This window comes from Bacillus rossius, chromosome 2 (genome assembly GCF_032445375.1).
Source record: "Bacillus rossius redtenbacheri isolate Brsri chromosome 2, Brsri_v3, whole genome shotgun sequence".
NCBI classification, from domain to species: domain Eukaryota; kingdom Metazoa; phylum Arthropoda; class Insecta; order Phasmatodea; family Bacillidae; genus Bacillus; species Bacillus rossius.
The window spans coordinates 129012791-129030760 of record NC_086331.1 but is presented as its reverse complement, the minus strand read 5'-3'; the positions used below and the strand labels follow the sequence as shown (position 1 = coordinate 129030760).

The following is a 17970-nucleotide window of genomic DNA, read 5'->3' as shown; positions in this document are numbered from 1 at the left end:
TGCTCAACCCCCCGCACCGGAGACCCTGGAACACCAGGAACCCACTGCCAGCACGCCGAGTCGGCCGTACCTGGACGTGACCACCGGCACGCTCGAGCTCGACGGCAAGTAGAACACGGGCATGCCGCTGCGAATGCCTTCCGGTATGTTGTACGCAGCTGGATTGTCGGAGAAGAAGTTGAGATGAATCAGCAGTTGATCGGTCTGACTGATCGTCTTCAATGTTCCCCAGAATCGAGACACCACGTTTTTTCGGTAGGAAGATTTGAATGGTTTCTTGTGCAGGCAAGTGATATCATGAATAAATTCATATGGAGCTGAAAAAAATAAAGAAATAAAAATAAAATTACAGCAGATACAGTTGGACAAAACAATATAATTGATTTTTGTGAGCAAACAAGACTAAAATAAATGCAACTTTAAATACTTCAGTAATTATATCATATTTGCTAAATATCAACTGGCATAGGGCAACTAAACACAATCCATTCTGGGAAAAAAAAAATGCATGGAGCAACTAGCGACTAACTTCAAGACAGAATGACAGCAGGACATAAAGCCAGCATCTCAGGTCCTCTGTGCTCGTGATAACTAATGGAGAACACTCATACACAAGGATCATGGGTGGCAAGCAGGCCTGTGTGAATATTCACATTTTCAAACATCAAAACCAATAGTTTATTATTCATATTCAATTTGATTTGGAATACTAACACTACGAAAAAACAAATATTCAGTTGTTTACGAATACGGCTGTGCGGGATCTCGAAAGTTTGGAAAAATTTCGGGATCACAGAAAATTTTCTGTCGAGCGGGGATAAAATTTCCACAGAATTTTCGTAATGTCTTAGGGTTATTTAATTTTGAGAAGACTGTAATATAGTAAAGGCTGATTTAACGCAGTAATTCGGAACCTATTACATGTAAGCACTGGGACAAAGCAACAATGATATCTGTCCTTGCATAGAGGAAACAAGCAAAACCCATTACAAGGTAGAAGTACAAACAGCAGCCATAAGGCTATATATTCGATACTAATAGAATTACATCCTTGATACTATACTTTCAGTAATTCAGAAAAAATAACAGCCTTGTAACTTGAAAGCAATAATAGTTTAGTTTCTTTATTATAAATGTTAACAGCTTAACAAACTAGAAGCCATATTCTTTATTACTTGTTCATGGATTCATTCATTCTGCTGAGTTTTTCACCGTCTGCTGCATGTCAACAGCTGTCAATAAAGTTAGCAAAGCTGACAAAATCATTTAATCATCAAAAATATACACACTTAGCTGGTACAGATTTTTTTAAAATGGAATCTATTTCATTTTGTTTGTGAAAAGATAGAATTCACTGAATGTCAGAAATGTACACTTGTTACTGTAATAGACTATGCTGGTTTGCAGATGTAATGAGTATGTAATAGTGGGCAGAGCCATTTTGTTAGTTGGGTGGTGGACACATACTATGTAGATGATTAGTACTAACAACCTTCAGTCTGTTAAGCCATGCACCTGTATGATCTGGTTCATTCAGTAACGCAGTGTGTACAGTGTACCGTGGCTTATTGTCATGACAAACTTAGAGTACAGTTCACATGTTAACATTTATAGTGCCACCTTTGAGGCACTGATGTTAACAACCAAAGCAGTAATTTACATTCACACATATTTCGCTTGGAAACAAATATTCAAGCTCAAGAAGTATCTGTCTTGGTTTGTATTAACAGCGTTACCGTATATACCCGAATCTAAGACGACATTTTTTACCATAATTTATAATTCAAAACAAAGGGGTCGCCTTAGATTCAGATACACTGATTTTTAGGTAAACATACCTATTTTGGGTCAATGTTTTCGGGTTGTGCAGTAGTTATTGGCTGCACATGTTACAACCGGTGTTTTTGGAATGTTCTATAGCACAAGATGGCGCCCATCTTATAGACTAGTTTCTTGTACAAAAACATTAACGTAGGTTATACAGTACTTGCTGTGATTATTTTATTGACAACAATGAAGATGATGCATAGCATAATGAAACTCTTAACAGTTTCCAACAGTTACAGTACCAGCCATATAGGCATTTATTTCTGTTTGTACATAAACTGTTAACCGTATTTCAAAAGTGGTGGTTGAAATCCTTTGTAACATTCATATTTTCAATTTTATATCTAATTTGTTGGCATGTGTTTAATACAATAAAAATTTTTTTTCCTGAAAATGTGAGGCTGTAGTTTGGGGGTCGTCTTAGATTCGAGGTCGTCTTAGATTCGGGTATATACGGTATTTCCTCACCTTCAATGACAGTTGAGTAGTGCACGTAGCCTGGTGGCGGGAACGGAACAGGCGAGGGGCTAGGAGCCGACACCAGAGCCATACTGGAGCTGGCTGGAAGTGGCGGCCACATCGAAGATACTACGTACTCAATGTAGATGTTAGTCCTCCACTGCAGAACAAGGCTTATCTCTATGTAGTTGTCTGTTGCATTCACATTCTGTAACAAACACACCTTAAAAATTCAGTATCATTTACTACAGTCAGTGCTTCCAACTCTTATCAGTATTCATATTTAAGCACACAATAAAACATACATAAAGCAATTGCAATAAATTTTATGCAAAATACTATACTCTGGAAAATAATTAACAGACTTATACAATAATGAATTATACAAGTATGAAAACTAATTAATAAAAAAAATTTCAAATAATTATCAGGATTTATATTTATGTTAATTATTTATCAAGTCTATATTGACTAAATATAATTTGATAAATGAATAACCTAAAAATATAAAGAAAATTACTTGCCTACTAGGTTATCACTTGCACCAAAGCAACATTTTTTTCTACTGAGAGGTGTAATCGAAACGTGGTCGATCTTAACTATGTAAAAACCATTACCATACCTTTCTCTATGAAATAACAATTTTAATTATAAGCTAGAAACTCAAACAACTACGAAATCTCAATATGTTAAAGATTTAGGTACCTCACTCAATCCTAAATTATTCTTACATAATCATGTTGAATCACATTAAATGCTAATAGAAATCTTGCTTTGATTAAATACATATATAGCATATAACGCATATAATTTGAATTGCATACTTTAAAGCATTGGTTAGATCTCAATTAGAATATGACAAACCAGTCTGCACGTCATTCGCACCCAGATGGGAGGGTCCCACAACACTTCGCCCCATACAGAACAATACCGGGTGGGTAAACGACGAATTCAGGAAGACGAGGAAAGTACCTTAAAACCAGACCGAGAAGGCGATGAAAGGGAGGAGGACGACCAAGGAGCTTTCCGGGGATTCGCGATCCAGGACCCTACAAAGAAAAGGTCCAGATTCCGACCAGGTGGATCAAACGACTACCAGGACTTCCGGGTCAGCCTCCTGGGAGATCCCGGTCCTGACCTCCGCCCGAAAGCCACGGCCGGCAGCCAGCCTACGGCCACCCTAACATCGTACAAACCGGCGACCTTGACTTGCCTACCACCAGGGACCCAACAAAGGCAGGCGAGATCGTCGGAACCCATGGAGATCCAGAGCGGCCACTACTGTCCCAGCATAGAGCCAGCCCACCATCACCCGGCTGCTGCCCCTGAGACAAGAGCAGCCATGGCGGCCATAGAGGACCAGCCTTGGCGATACCGGATGGGTCGCCCCAGAAGAAGCCAGTGTGAAAGTGCGCAGATGGCCATTTTTGAGACAATGACCCTTGCCACCCAGGGGCTTCGATAAGCCACCTGCCCAGTTTAGACGAGTCACCCAGGTCCTGTTACGGTTCCGGTTACCGACCTGGATAGCCGGGAGAGGTTGGGTAGGCCTCCACCGGACCGCGGGTTCGCTGGGTGATTGAGGAGTCCCAGTGTGATGCGGGAGACTGGGGCAGGCGCCAGAAGTGATGACAATTCCGGAGGGCTAAGGGAGCATCCAACTTTCTGGTTAGCCGAGTGAGGTAGGGGGCCAAGGTGGTACATATGCTGGGATTGGTAGCCTCAGCCCCTGTGTATAGCCAAAGCTCTATCGCCCTTCCTGGTTGCGTATGCGGCGTGATCCGCATCCACGCCCGTGGGGGCCCCAGGGCGGTAGGGCCGTTAGGATAAGAGCGCCGGGTTAACAAAGAAAAAGGGGGGGTGGGGGAAACCCCTTGCACGGCATAATCATGTCCCAATTGATCTGGCTAAGCAAGATCTGCTTTACCTGTCTATTACGCACTATTCAAAATTTTCGATCATTTCCTCTATATAATAATAATGACCATTAGAGAATGAAACTATTTCAGTAACATGCTCAAAATCATGCACTATTACAAACTAAAAAAAATTATTATTCTAATTTAAGGTACCTTAACAGTGTAGCCTTCTTTCAGACGGAGTCCTAAAATGCCCATCAATGAGCAAGGAATATTATCCTCTCCTTGCTTCTTTCTCAGCAACACTGGCTCCCGACATCCATAGAAGCAAGAATTACTGTAACAGACCAATATTTACATAGGAATATACGTATGTAAACAGGACTATATACACACCAAATTAAACCCAATAATTCATAATAACCCAAGAGAGAAGTACATCAGGAAATTAAAAACTTTGGTTATGCAATTAATGCTTACTTTGGGGTTATAAGCAGGTGATAACTGTAATCAACAGCCAAGGTGTTCAATTTTCACTAACAATCTTAGCCAGCTCTTACGCCAATGATAATGAGAAATGTTGTTGTCGATCCCAACACAACTTTGCCCTTAAACCTATTCTCGGGGTTCACTCCAAGACAACATGGTGTGGCAGAATCTCTAAAATAAAATACTCAATGGTTAAAAGTAGAAGTTACAGAGTGTTTCAAAAAGAATTTCAAGTGTACAATAGTAGCACGTTTAGCTTATGGAATTGGATGCAAGTCATATTCTGCACAGTTTAACATGCAAGTTTTATTTCTGCAGATGAGCACAAGAACAATCCTGCTGATTGTGTATTTTCTGTTCACAAGAAAAGTGTGCTGGAGTAGCTGGAAAAAAAAATAAATAAATAAAGGAACAGACACAGGCAACTAAGCAATGAAGCATGCATTTATTCACTGGCAAGCTGAATCCAGTGTAAAACAAATTGCTTTATTTTTGTTAATGTTCCCATGTTCCACATTCCTTAAAGCTTTAGACCACCCGTGATCAGGTTGTAACACTGTAAGAACCCTGTAATAGATGTATTTAATGTATTATGTAAGTGATTTATATGCTAGGGGATACAGAAATTCTTCTAGTGATGGTTGTAGCATGATACACGAGAATAAAATGAGGCCAGCTTGCCATTGGGTAAAGAAAACTTAAGCAATAACTTTCCACGCTCATAAAATGGAGAAATAATATCTTTTACTCATGACTATGCCAATAAGCGCAAATAACAACAGACTTTTTGACGTGATAACGTCTTATAAATCTATGAACGCCGGCTGCAAGCACGAAAAATTGTCACGTTCCGCCTGAGCCGAGCGTGCAAGAACCGGCCAACCACCGTGCGAGAGAATCTTCTATAATATCAAATAGGTTAAGGCGGGCTTTTTAACTAATTGTACGTGATTATATTTAAACAAATTATTTAAATTAAATTTGCAAAAACTGTAAATAATATTTGAAAATTAAAAAGTATTCAATTTTTCATTAATATTTTCTTATGGCGTTATCACGTAAAATTATCGTCCGTAAACCGACTTTACAGACAACCCCCTTTTTTCAGAAATTACCTGACATGCCACTCCCCTTGCCGTGGGGTGTGATGTAAGGCCGCTCCTCTACTGCCTTTCTGGAAGCTCCAAGTAAGAAATGCCATGTGGTAGACGTTCATTGTCCAGTGTCCATCCATCTGCTAATACAATCAATAATTAATTTCAGTAATTTTTTTGTTTAAAGCAGTGTAGACTATAATTTTACAGGACATAATTTTTAAACTAAAATTTCTAATACGGTATGAATTTCAACTTTGATTACTAAATTTTGAACATTGTATTTAAATTTGTTGGGTAATTTTAAATTCTATTGGATATTGCTAGTGTAATATTTTGAGAATAGTCTGGAAGGTACAGAAGGAAGAGCGGACAGGCGCGACACACTGGCGCCAGAAAGTTATTTTTCACTTTGTAAATGCGTGTTTGGGATTTACGCATCACGTGGACGCACAGCTGTAGCAACCGTCTGGAAGGTCCTCTAGAGGCTACCACTAGCCAGCCAATCAGGGTGAGCCTTGGCATGGAATGATGCGCCCGTCCGAATTTCCTTATATGGTCATGTTTTTGAATTCTGTGCTCTGATTGGTCAGTTGGCCCACGGGGTTGCCTCCCTTGTCATCACCTTTACAAGGGAAGGTAGTCTCGTCGACCAAGTCACTAGTTGCTCGATCGTCGCCGAACCCGGTTACGTCATCGGCAACTCACGCCATGTTATGGAAAGTTACTAAGGGACAATTTTACACCTAGGGGCTGGGGCCAGGCCACATTTTTTTAACCTAAATTCTTTATTTTCGGACAATTTAATTAGAAATGTAGGCCCTAGGCGTCGGCATTGGCCAGACTTCGCGTGATTCCAGTCCGCGATCGACGGTACCTTGAGTTATGTAGTTAACCAAGGGACATTACTAAAATATTTTTTTTTTTGGCGAGTGACAAGACTCCTCGACCATCAACGGCAAGATGTATGGTGCTGCGGTATGTATTTGGACCTCATCCTATCAAAATTCAAAGACCTCGTAAAAATTTGTATAAGACAAAACAAAAAACTGTGCAAGTAACAAAGCTTTCGAACTAAATTCATTTGTAAAATTGTGTACTGATGCCATGTAACGATGAGAAAAAACATTTTTTTTTGGGAAGAAATAAACAAAGGTAATTTAACAAACTCTTTTATTTCCAAATTAAAATTATAACTGGAAAAAAAAAACGTAGAACGCAACCATATTAATGAAAAATTCCTAAAGAACATTGTTTGTCTTTTGTTACGTTTCTCTGTGTGCTTAGCCGGGCCACACATAGAACGTAAAAACTTAAGTAATAATTTCTTCATTTCCCAGAAGCTGCTTCTTCAGAATTTGCAAAAATATTAATTAAATTCTTAAATAAGGTAAAAAACATAAATCTAAACTTAGATGTTAAAAAATATTATTTGACTGATTTATCAAATTCGGTACTGATGAGAAACAACTTTCAAAATTTACCAAAATATAAACTGTACTAGTAAGTTCCTGGATGCATAATTTATTTTGACCCTTAATATTACAACCAATCCACTTGAACACACTACACTTAAAAAAAAACACTTGCAACTACTCTAGCTCAACTCAACTAAAAATAATCAAGCCTGGACTCGGCTCGGCTTGACTCGACTTGAATTAAAAATTTGCAGACTCATCCATCTCTAATTAAAACCTGTTCATCAGAGCAGTGCTTTTTTTAGTGTTGTCGGTTCCCCGTCACACCTGTGCCACTGCAAGCGCTTTAGAGGTTTGAGGTCATCCAACAGACCACACTACCCTATGCATTCCCAGCTCCAACATTTACACCAGATGACACTATGTATCTTATAAATTATAACATGACATACTATAAAATGACAAGTGCTTTAGAGGTTTGAGGTCATCCAACAGACCAGTCTACCCTATGCATTCCCAGCTCCAACATTTACACCAGATGACACTATGCAACTTATTAATTATAACTAGAGACCTGAAAAATTCGCGGGTTCATTTCGTGTTATGCTAAAATGCAAATAATTATACCTTAGTGCGGCTTCTGTCATTGGTTCACTGTTAATCTGGAGGACTGAGGGCCAATTAGAGACCCTCGCCCATAGAAATGTCGAATCACAGGCCACCCAGTCGAGACGACTCACAAGTCAGCAGCCAATGAACAGTTGGCATTTGCCCGAGTGTGTAGAGGATATTGGAGTCTATCCTGGAGGTCATTGAACCAGCGAATTTTTCCGGTCTATATTTATAACATGACATACTATAAATAACATATTCTAAATACAACGAAGCACTCACTATGGTAGGAATGTTGGTCATGTACACTCCCAGTGTGGAGGTTGCAATGAAATGCATGATATCGACGTAGGGAACCATTCCCAAGCCACAGTGTGGGTGGAACAAGGATCCGACATGAAGAAATGAGCATGCTATCGAGCACGATCTCAGCTGTGTGAGCAGAGAGTCAAAAACTTGCACATCGGGAATTGCAACAATACCGTCTGTAACGACAATAATATCTGGAACAAAAAATAAGCACAGAAATATGACCTTCAAATTTAATACCATGTTCATTTTTTTTTATATTTTCTGGAAAGATAAAAGCTAACTGTAATTTTTTTGATTATAAGTTTTGAGTTAAGGGGCAGTCAATTATTTGCAGACAAAAACTTAAAGCTATATACCCAACAAAAATTATTAACATACAGCACAGAAAAGTATTTTTAAGTCAGGAATATTTACTATGAACTGTAAAAATGGGTTTTTGCTTTTATGAAAAAGTCAAAGAAATATATTAAATAACAAATATACAACTTTGAACTAACAGTAACTGTAATATGCTTCACACTATCTGCTAGTATGGAATTTCGAAAACCTTTAGGGATAACAAACACATTAGGGCAAGTATCTTATTTACAACCAAATTTTAACTAAACTAGTGTTAAAGAAATTAATTTGTATACCAGACAATTAGGATTTTGTTCATATTTTGTTTATTTCAAATATGAAAAAATATGACCATTTTCCAATGGTCCAGGAAATAATCACTGAAAGATTTTGGATGCAGTAGAGAAAAATGCATTAGCTCTAAAATAATGTGTCTCATCAAACTGATATCAAATTAAAAAAAACTCTGACCTTACTCTTGTAAAGCATTCAGTTCAAAAGTTACCGTAGAATTCAGCTGGTTCAGAAACAAAGTGTGCTGCAGTGAAATTGTTGCCATTCCATTACCAAACTGTTCTAAAAATTCTTGTATTCTTTACCACAATAGACCACTTACGGGCCCGCCTAGTTACGGTTGTATCTGTGTTAGTGAGGCGTGAACATAAGTGTGATTCTCGCTGGTGCTTCTAGCGCGGAATCGCCTCTCAGCGCAATGCTCTGAATTGGTGCACAGTCTTCTCGTCATGCATAGAAGAACTATATAAAATTTGAGTGGGAACTATAACATTATATGGTGGAGAAATGAGAAAAAGGTGTAATGCAAGGCCCTTGGGTGCACTCCAGAATCTGTACAGGGCATTTCAAGTCTAAAAATAATTCTAAAAACACATTTTAGTCCTTTTCACTCCCCTAGAAATACAGTTTTAAAAAAAATATGGAAACTGAACTACCCATCTGCCCTAAATTTTTCTTAAATGCTTTTTGTGCAAGCTTCTGGTTATTAAAAAAAACTAAGTATTCTAAGGTATATGATGATATTTTCTTTACATAATATAGTTTTGTATGTCAAAACTGTCGGCACTCAGATCACATAAATAAAATTTTGGGATCAACTTCTGATAGAATAAATAGAATTTTTACTGTTCCAGTGTATTGTAGATTGTTATTTTTATCAAGAGTCCCATGAACAGTGGTGAGTGTTATTTAGTGAAAGAAAGTTTACAGAAAATAATTAATTACACTCCTTTAAATAGTCTGGTAGGGTTTATCTTTTTAAGTAACACGTAAATTACATTCTCACTCCAGTTGTCATTACAATAAATTAATTACAGCTTGTGCCAAAGCCTTTCTCATGGCCGGGGTCTGTGAAAATATTTCCAATCCAAGTGTTGACTGCTGTATTCATCAGAATTTAAGACCACTCAAAAGCAAGGTGAAGCCAACATATTCTCATTTAATCAAGATGATACAGAAATTTTATTACATATTTTTGTCGCACTTACATATTTTCCATTGTAACAACCAAAGTCTATAGAGAAATAAAAATAAAAACATTTTAACTGAATACTGAAGAGTATGGTAGATCTTCTAAAATCTCTTTCATACTCTCCTACATTATTATTTAAAATTCATGTGCACCAAAATCTCTAGAAACATTATATACAGAAAGAAATATACTTACTTGAAGCACCAGTTTCAGGGAGCAACAATATTGCAAGCATGCCATAACGCAACATGTTCACAAAACTTGTGTCTGGGCTAACAATAGCTATTTGTTTTGTAGAAGACTCTGGTTGTTCTTCATTCTCTTCAAACAATCCACCGACTAGGTTATCAGATTCAGTCTAGAAATAAAATTTATGTTACAAGTTACAGTTACAAGAATAATTCTTAGGGGGTGGGGGTGGGGGGGGGGGCAATGAAAAAAGGAGTCCAGTTAAATATCCAATAGGTGAAAACAAAACATCCTATATTGAATTTCTTTTAATTTTCTTTGTAAAGTTGTGAGGAAGTTCCCAATTCTCAGCTTGGAAATCACAAATTATGACATTGTCCAGATTTTTCAGGCCCATTTTTTATAAATTAACCTTTACCAGCAATTACATTTAATCAAGTGCAATTTATGTACAACTCATTACAATATTGCTGAACATAAACTATATGGCTAAAGAGAGTAACTAAACAATGGCATTTCATACCTGTCATTTGAATAGTTGTTGGAAATCTCAGAACCATAACATTCAAAAAATTTTTAATTTATTATGAGTCTTGCTAATTAAATTTTAATATCACTAAAACTAATCAAAATTTTTTTTTATGATTTATAATGTTTTCTGAAGCTAAACTATGTCTACAATTTTTTAGTCCATTATTAAAGTTCATATTTTTTTACCTATTATATATAATCAATTATAGTTAATAATTATTTATTAATTTAAATAATATTACCAAGATGATATAAAGGCATACAAAACAGAATTTTAATATAATAGCCGGATTTAACTAGTAAATTAGAACCAATTCTAACATCCACGTTATCAGCAAACGTATTTTACCGAGAAAAAAGTCTGTCAGGTTGTTGAAAATAGATTAGAATTGTCAGTATACTGATAATGATAAATACATATCCCAAAAAATTACACAAAGCAGGAGTTACAAAGCTGACAGTTTTCATGAGATCAGAGGGTAGAAACACGGCATGCCAGCTCTGTGACTAGTTTCGCTCAGAACATGGTGGCAAAGAGAAAGAAACTTGTATAGATCTTGAGAAAAACATCTGACCGCATACTCACAGCAAAGACTCCTAAAGCTTAACAATGTTTTTCTGGTGGATAATACACAGTGAACGATCGGATACAGGCCCACACTCACAATCCTAGCCTAGTGACAGCTCAGGTAATTATCTTGTTTCATGTGGCCCAAAAAAAAGTCACACTACGAGTGGGAAAAAAACACTAACCTCTTTTACCCAAACACACATACACTGGGTGGCAAGCAAAAACTGCCACACAAGTGTGCAGTGAAAAGACATTTCTCAATAGGTGACAACATTGTGACTTATAGAAGAATCTCTACTCCCTGAATATGCAGAACAGCTTGTTTTCTCCACAAAAATGATTTTTTTTATTTAAATAATTTCAAAATTTAAAAAATTTAAAATTTAAAATGCTAAAAATGTTCTAATTCTACATATATTGTAACACTAAGTAAATATGTATTTAATTATGCATTTTGTAATTAAATATGTATATATTTTAAATATGTATTTTGTTATAATGTGATGTGATAAAAATTGTTCTTATGGGATTCCAATTATCTCATTCTTACTATTCCAATTCAATAATCGTTTTTAAACTAAGTTTTATCCATTTTACATTCATTACAGAAAAGTGCAAAATTCACATTTTATTGCCTAAAAAAAACAAATTTCACATCATTTCACAAAAATTAAAAATTACCATCTCTACTGATATAACATGGTTTTGTATACTGGGCATCCACGTAGACTAAATGTGGAATCGTGTTTCTCAATAAAGAAATAAACACATGTGATAAGTCAACATTTTTTACCACTGGCAGGCAAAGTGCCAATTTTCTCAAACCAATTTTAAAAAAAAATCTTAAAAGGGTTCATTTACATTATAATATAAGTTAACAGAGTTTCACTGTACATATTCAGAATAGATAAATAAAAGAATCAAACAATTGTACACCAAAAGTTGCTATCGTTCATTGTGGGTGGTCAATTTTTAATATATTTTAGTGTTTGTGAAGGTGGCTATATATATATATATATATCACATTGTTTCTGTTGAAGCCTTCTTAAGTTATTTGTTAAATTGTTAAATGTTTGAATGGCATATAAACCCAATTCATACTTTAAAATATTTAGAACAGAAGTTCAGTCACATTAATTCTTCACACTTTATAAGTTAAATAAAGGTCACAATTTAATGAGGTTGAAAATTATTTACCGTATACTACTGCCTATTAAGAGCTATGTACAAACCAACATGCAGAATTTCCAACTTAGAACATTCATTGACGTGTCAAAGATAATATAACACATGCATTAACATTCACAAAAGGGGCAATTTAACAAGTGTTTTCAGATAACCGTCATTTTTTATAAAAATGTCCAAATCTATTATAACTAAGTCCACTTCTATTTATTACATACCCGTAGTGCATCATGCTGCTCATTAACAATCGCAGAAACTTCAGCAAATGAATCCTCTAGCTGGTTCAATTGATTGTGCACAATATCCATAAACTGTTGTACGTTCTCAAGAGTTAAAAGCCAGCCTTGAACCAACACCTGCACACACAAATACAGCTGAACATGCACACTCCAGCAATTACTCAATAAATAAAATAGGATAAAAACCCTTAAAAAAAAGGTTTGCAAATTTGTGTCTTTACAGAACACTCAACTGTAATTTTTTCCAAAGTTGGTTAGACCACTTGTCTCCCAATATAGCAGGCAACTAAGGTTTAAAATCACATAATTCACTCCTCAGGGGAGAATGTATATATGAGATCTGTTTCTCATAGTTTCCAATTAAAAGTTAAGACCTCTCTCATTGTAAACTCCGTCATCGTAGGAGGAGGATTGTTAAAAAAAAATGTTTCATGAGAATAAAAAAAATTTGAAAGCAGTCATGAGGACTGCCGACAGAAGTGAAAACTTAAAACTATAAACAAACAATTGTTATTTTCAATTTTCTTTTTCTGTCGTCTGGAGACATTTTTAACGTTTTCCACACAGAATCGAGGATCTAAAAAAATATTAAAAATTTATATTTAGAGAGAATAACAATATAATGTACACAACATTTTTTTCCTAAACTTCAAATGATAGAATTAATAATATTAAAAGAAGTAACTATTATTAATATTAATAATACAATGAAGAAAATACAAATATAATTTGAAATAAGAAATACTAACTTTGTAAAATATAATTGTGTAACATAAGAAAATATTTTTTGATAAAAATCAGAGACTTTTTCGCAATTTTTACGAACAAATATTATCACACAACAAATTTGTTTTATCACGTTAGTAAAATAACTCCTAAATTACTATAAAATATGCATTTCATAGTAATTGTAGGTATTAAAAAAATTAATAATGACATTCTTAATTTTTAGGTTATATTGCTACAAGAAGTATTTTTTCTTCGTTATTCAAACTATATATCTATATGAGAATATTAATATCTTTTATACTCACTTTTTACTGCACAGTAATCGTATACTTAAGATTTAAAATAACAATTGAACAAAAACACAATTTGAATAGATATAGTGTTATCGTTTCCACATCACGTGACCATTTCAATGACGACTTACATGAATTTACTCCCTATCCAAACCTTCTTATATAAGTTTTCACTTCAACAATAAAATAAAGCAGTAAATCTGACTGGCATCAGGAAAAAACATTGCGTTATATTAACGTTCTTGAAAAACAGAGTGGAAGTAAACTTTTGCAGCATGCACCGGTTGTGAAATGGAGTTTTTCTTACTTGGCTCCCACATTTGCCCAAATACCTGAGGGCTAACACATGGTGAAACAGTACACAAATGCTTACCAAAATATACATGAATATCAAGCAATATAAACCACTCACCTGCTGTGCAGGAGTCGTGAAGAATGGCGTGTGAGCAATCACTGTTATGTATATCTCAGGTGAAAAAAGTGTGCAGGAACCTGGGATTAAGAACTGTAAAGAAACAGAAAAAAGGTAAAACACAAGTAAGCAAACAGAACACCAAAACCAATCCCAAACTTCACAAATGATAAACACTTTAAGGGCTTTCATTCTTCGCCACTTACTTTACCTGAAGACCATTTAACTATGAGCTATTACTGCAATACTTTAAGTCATACTTAGAACATGGGTGTCTCAAGCAATTATTTTTAGTGGGATGACCATGAAAGTATTTTCTCAATATTTTAAACTCATAAAAATTCTTCTACATTTTTGTGAAGAATTACTTTCAAAATACTTAATCAACCAAAGGTGTTCAATGTCGTTGCTATTCTGTCCTATATTCAAATCAGTACAGTAGATAATAATTAACTGTAAACAAAGAAATAAATTTATTTAGTGCTAAAGGTAACAAAAATATAATGTAAAGTAAAATTATTAAATTAAAAATTAATAATTCTAGAGATTCTTAAATAGGAAATGTGTACTTTTTAGTCATACAAGTTAAGAATAATACACAGACTTTTCTAAAGTTTAAGTTTGATTCACTAACAATATAAAAATTTTCACACATTTTCTCAGGTTTAAGGACATAAGATGTACATTCCACCTATTTTACACTCATTTTAATTGTCACCACAGGTCACTTGAAACTCAAAGTTTACACCTAAAGTGGTTGTACTTACTGTGATGTATAATATTATTCCTGAAAAGCCTATATACAAAAATTAATTTCCATTGTAATAAGAATAATTTTAACTATCTCATAATGTAATAAATTATAATTTTACACACATGTTTCTAAAAATATTAAATGTTGAGTGTTTATTTTAATATATGTTATTTTATAAATTGAATTATTTATTGAAGTTTATTTTAATTATTTTGGTACATGATGGGTACTATTTTAACAGGGTTGCTACAAGCCTGAAATTCCAAAATTCCCTGATGTTTATAGCTTTTCCAGATCTGAATCGACATGTTTCTTTGACCTTCTAGACACAAATTATACCACGGCTCACTTGGTGTTGAGTTTTTTTTGGGGGGAAGACATATTATGAGCTTTCAAATTTGTCACTTGAGCAAAATTTATGCCATTTTAGATAGACAAACGAGTTTGTATACAACTGCTATATTCGCCTAAAGCTATCTAATGTAGGCTATCTAACTTATATGTAAGCATCCAAAAAATTAGTTTACCCCATTTGTGTTTACAGTAAAAAGACCAGGGATTCATGAAATGGAAAATCAACGAAAATCATGATTATTAAATGTTTGAGCAGTTTTTGAGGTGCCTGAATGTTGGTGGAAAAGGTATTTTATGTTTAATTTTATTGTCACAAGAAAATATTACACAAATATTTGGTGATTTCCCTTACTTTTCCAGGTATTTCCTTACTATTTTAAATTCCTTGACGTTTACTTATTTTCCCTATTTTCTATACCTGTAGCAACCCTGTTTAATTTAGTATGTCGAAACATTCTCTACAAAACAAAAACTATAATAGCACAATACAAACCAATAATGTCAGTTCTTGTGAAAATGTTTTTGTTCATATTTATTTTACCATTATAATTCATTGTTATATCAAAAGTTTTTGTAATGTCCAAGATCTTTCAAAGTGCTAAATTAACACCGCAAGCATCAAATACCACAGGACTAATGTATACATGATAATGCCATCAAGATCAAGGGATATACTTGAATATGTGATATTGAAATTTTAACAAATAATATTGACCAAATATTTTACTATATTTTACATAACTGCGCAGCTATGCACAAACCTACCAGATTTCTCAGGTTAATAAACATTGTAGGGAAACAAATCTTTGGTATTCAGCATGAAATTATACGTAGAATTATATAAAAAAACTCTCAAAACATAAATCAGATAAATATTTAATCTCCAACTCAGTTTCTCGCTAATACTAGACCTGAAGAAGAGCGGCCACTCCAAGTCGCTAAGTCGTCTGCACGCAAAACAAAATGTCGAGATCGCCACTGTGCCGCCAACTAGTATTTTTGGCACAATTCTAAATTTGAATTTTTGAAAAATTCTGTCGCCAGTCATTTTATTTTTATCTTTTGCTGCAAGAACTTAAACTTTTTCTGCCTCCTCCCGTTTAATCTTTGTCAGACCTGTCTCCCCAATCTTTCCCAGCATAAATCTAATGACCCAGCAAGTACTATCGTCTTATCCCCGCCTTGGTGCATGTACGTCGCCTGTAATTCGCCTCCGAGCCGTGACAAGAACTGCTAGGTCCTGCAAGCTCTCAGGGCAGGCTGTTTCTAAGACCTCACCTGACGTGAGCACTCCAGGGCATTATCTCGAGTCATTTTCACCAACGCACAGTCACGCCTCCGGGCTCAGTAGAGCCTTGTTCCCCCCCCCCCCCTCCCAACCCAAGCTTTCCTGGGAACACGGCCCAGAGCACTGACCGGCCACTAACTCCAGCCAGGGTCGCCCTGTCTCAAGGTCTCACCACTAGTCCATAAGCCCAATGCTTTAGCAGTTGCCTCGTGTGAGTCGATCTCTCCTTGTTTCGGACACCCCTCAGTAGGTCGCGCTGACATCGGCCAGTACCACCAACTTCGAGATATTAAAGTCAGTATTTCTCGACAAGCCCCTCGGTAATCTTCGGAACCTTTCAGGCCGGAAGCCGAAGACTCCCCCTTTTCTTTGATTGACGTCGTCTTTTAATTACGAGTCGCTGCCGCCCCAAACTTACTTCGCCCCGCGACTCCAAACTGACCACACCGCATCGTCGGCATCAAGACTTCACTCTGGTCGTTGTTTAAGGATGTAATCAGCTAGGCAAGGGATGTGATCCCTACAACTCTAGTAATTAGTAATTAGTCAGTCTGCGTACCTCGTAGAAGTAGTCATGCTTCGTTAATCATACTTTATTATATTTTCTATTCTTTTGAATCATGGAAACGTCTGCGACAACCGCGGGTTCGCGAGCTCCGCAACCTGGTTGACACTGGAAGCCATCTCCCTTTATGGTGAGTTTTTGACAACCATTATTCCCCGACCATCATCGTGGTTAGAAGGCATTTTCTGCCTATTTTGCCAACTGTCTGTGAACCAGTTCTGAACATGTTTGTTTCGGATCTGTTCACAGACAGGGTCCGAGGGCCGGATGAGGTTCCAAGGGTCGGATGCGGACCTAAGAACACCACCCTCGAGTCCTTCCTCCAGCAATCAGGACGACTGAGGCACCCTGATGGCTCGTTAGCAGCCCAACTTCAGCCAGCAATCGTCAAACCTCCAGCCCTTCAGTTTTTTTTTATACCTTCAGAATAACATTAAGTCACGACGCTGAAAATATCAGAGCACCATAAATTTTTCTTTCGGGACTTTAATCACTCTTAGTGTGCTACGATTGTGAAAGGAACTTAACCTGTTTATTGTTGCTGATTACATTTTAATTATGTTTAATTATGAAGGGTAATTTTCTAATTAGGGCCGGCCCATTCTTTTGGTAATGTAATTTTAAATCCATGTTGATATAAATGCATAATCGTAATACATTTGTCAATCAATTTACCAAATATTATCTTATTGTGAAAGTAATCAAAAGTTAAATAAACATAGAGGCACTTATATCTAGACGAAATCATTATTTTTTTGCCTTTTGAAACTAAAAGATCCACTAGTTACACAAGTCATCAACAGAGTGAAGTGTGACAAAATGATAACAGAACTTGGAATTACTCTGTTATTACTGAAGTGTAACACCACAAAAAATTAACACGAAAGGACAAATTCATGTCTTTTTGGGTTTCAAATGATATGACTAGAATGATAAATTAACAAAAATGCATTTTAAAATACATT

The 17970-nt window shown here is 35.8% G+C and overlaps 1 protein-coding gene across 7 annotated transcripts in view; it reads right to left on the bottom strand.

The window, feature by feature from the left end:
* LOC134529823 (KICSTOR complex protein SZT2-like) overlaps nucleotides 1-17970 on the bottom strand; it is a 186302-nt gene that overhangs the window by 159344 nt on the left and 8988 nt on the right. For 6 of the 7 annotated variants that reach the window (XM_063364304.1, XM_063364309.1, XM_063364308.1 and 3 more), the window contains exons 5-12: nucleotides 14045-14137; nucleotides 12590-12727; nucleotides 10091-10253; nucleotides 8041-8261; nucleotides 5750-5871; nucleotides 4359-4482; nucleotides 2296-2494; nucleotides 71-317 (exon numbers count right to left, since the gene is read on the bottom strand). In XM_063364304.1, coding sequence (XP_063220374.1) covers nucleotides 71-317; nucleotides 2296-2494; nucleotides 4359-4482; nucleotides 5750-5871; nucleotides 8041-8261; nucleotides 10091-10253; nucleotides 12590-12727; nucleotides 14045-14137 — 1307 coding nt within the window. The remainder of the gene's footprint in view (nucleotides 1-70; nucleotides 318-2295; nucleotides 2495-4358; nucleotides 4483-5749; nucleotides 5872-8040; nucleotides 8262-10090; nucleotides 10254-12589; nucleotides 12728-14044; nucleotides 14138-17970) is intronic. The other variant, XM_063364305.1, reaches the window with a different exon arrangement.